General features: G+C 55.7%; 1 protein-coding gene across 1 annotated transcript in view; it reads left to right on the forward strand.

Annotated features, from left to right (window-relative positions):
• The window catches only part of NXN (nucleoredoxin), a gene marked incomplete at both ends in the record, with an annotated part of 10421 nt that overhangs the window by 6193 nt on the left and 2059 nt on the right, over positions 1 to 2169 (forward strand). The window contains one exon of the mRNA XM_009076089.1: positions 1386 to 1565. Coding sequence (XP_009074337.1) covers positions 1386 to 1565 — 180 coding nt within the window. The remainder of the gene's footprint in view (positions 1 to 1385; positions 1566 to 2169) is intronic.

Genomic DNA, 2169 nt, shown 5'->3' on the forward strand with positions numbered 1-2169 from the left:
GAATGCAGCCGCTGGCCCGGACCTGCAGGCAGGCTGGGACAGACAGATGGCTGTGTATTTCCCAGAGAAATGCCTAGAATTCAGAGGGTTTGTGAGTAACCCACTGTTGTACAAACACGGGAGCGCAGTGCCAGGAGCCAGGCAGAGTATGCTGTGTGCTCAGAGAATGGCTCTGCAGGCTGTTCCTGAGGAATGAGCTTTGAAATGAACCTGTGGATGAGAGCAGGAGGGTTTGAGTTGCCTCAGGGTGCTGGTTGTGGTTTGGGGGATGTTGGAGATGCTGGATAGGAGGCAGGTTGATGTTTGGGTGATGAGCAGCAAACAGCAGCACCTGGTGCTGACACTGATCGTTTCACTTGTCTCTTGGGGCCTGATCCCAAACTCTCACCTCTTCCTTCCTTGTGGGATGTTTCTTTGTCTTCCTGATGAGAGAGGAATGTTGTGCTTTCCAGATGAAGTCACCACCATGAGCTGCTCCTGTTGACCCACCCATGACTGCTTTGTGGCCGGCAAGGCAGTGCCTTATCAGATGGGATGGTCACCAGCTGGTGTCCACTCTGCCCCTGCCAGCCCAGTGACGTTTGAGGAGGTGACTTGTACTAAAAATCTGCTGCAAGTGTGTTCACCTCCTTTATAAAGGCTTCTTCTTTAGGATGGAGCTTTCCAGTCCCACAGCTCAAGGCAAAATTCTGCTCTTTCCCAAGGGCTAGGACATCATTGGATGTTCCCTGAGCCCAATCCTGTCCAGTGCCACAGTCCTGGAGATGCTGGATATTTCCTGCACAGTTTCATTAGTCTCAGGAGGGATGTGTGTGTGCTCTGGAGATGGCACTGAGTGCTGGAGAGCTGTGGGGGAGCTGTGGGGGTTCATAGAGGAATCTGTGGCTGCTGAAATACATGGTGTTCCTTCTGGGAAGGAACACACCCTGCTTCCTGGCTGCTGTTGTCTGTGCTCCACGTGTGTTCCTGTTCACCAGGACGAGGTTTTTCCAGTGGCAGCCACGTCTCAGCACTGGGGTGGTGGTGCACAGGAGGCACATCTGCCTGCCACTGTGCAAGAGAGCCTGGGAGGAAAGTCCTTGCATGGCACAGTGGGATTCGCATCCCGGAGCACCAGACAGCAGTGACCTCTGCCTGCACTGGGGCAGGGAGGGGCAGGCAGTGCCAGAGCCTCTCAGCTTCCTGCTCTGGCTCCTGAATTGCAGAGCTCTGCTAGGACAGAAACAGGATCCAGAGAGCCCAATCCCCACACCGTGAGCTGCAGAGGCAGTGTGCTCGCTGGGCTCCTGCCAGAGCCGGAGACAATAGGAAAAGGCCTTTCTCCCCACACCCTGTCGCTGGCCAGTTCATGCTTTGGCTGATCCCCCTGTTTTTTTCCATCACAGGCATCCCAACTCTCATCGTCCTGGACTCCAAGGGAGACGTGATCACGCGGCAGGGGCGTGTGGAGGTGCTCAACGACATCGAGTGCCGCGAGTTCCCCTGGCACCCCAAGCCTGTGCTGGAGCTGACCGACTCCAACGCTGTGCAGCTGAATGAGGGCCCCTGCCTCGTTCTCTTTGTAGGTATGGAGCATCTCTGCTGTGCTTGGGAAAGGGGCTGGGCTGCTTGGCAGCTCGGCTGGAGCTGAGAACCTGTCTCTGGTGATGACTGTGTCTGTGGGAAGGGATATCCACCCGTTTTCCACAGTACTGTGTGCTCACATATCTGGGGAGGCTGTGGGGGGAGAAAGGTCCACATGGAAGCCCCTCAGGACAGATCTGGAGCCTTTCCTGTACCAGAGCAATGTGCTGCCACAGCTCAGAGGGGTTTGCCAGAGCCTGCTGTGCCCATGGGTCTCCTGCAGCTCCCACACACCGACCCAAGGGATAGGATGGAACAGGGATTTGCAGCGCAGAGGAGCTGTCATATCAAAGGTGTGGTGGTTGTGGAGAGGAATGCTGATTAGGTGTTGGGGAGTATGAGAATTACACTGTCACGGCTGGTGGTGGTGGAGATGGGAAAAGCCTTTCTGGTGCAGGGACTTCAGGCACACGTGACATTCCAGAGGAGGCAGAGGAAATGTCTCTGGGAGGGATTATAGCTCTGTGCTGGAAACCACAGCTCATGGCTTGAGTCCCTGGGCTGAACAGGGCTGTGGTAGTCAGAGGAGCCTCTTTCATGCTCTGC

The sequence above is a fragment of the Acanthisitta chloris genome, unplaced genomic scaffold (genome assembly GCF_000695815.1).
Source record: "Acanthisitta chloris isolate BGI_N310 unplaced genomic scaffold, ASM69581v1 scaffold5366, whole genome shotgun sequence".
Lineage (NCBI taxonomy): Eukaryota > Metazoa > Chordata > Aves > Passeriformes > Acanthisittidae > Acanthisitta > Acanthisitta chloris.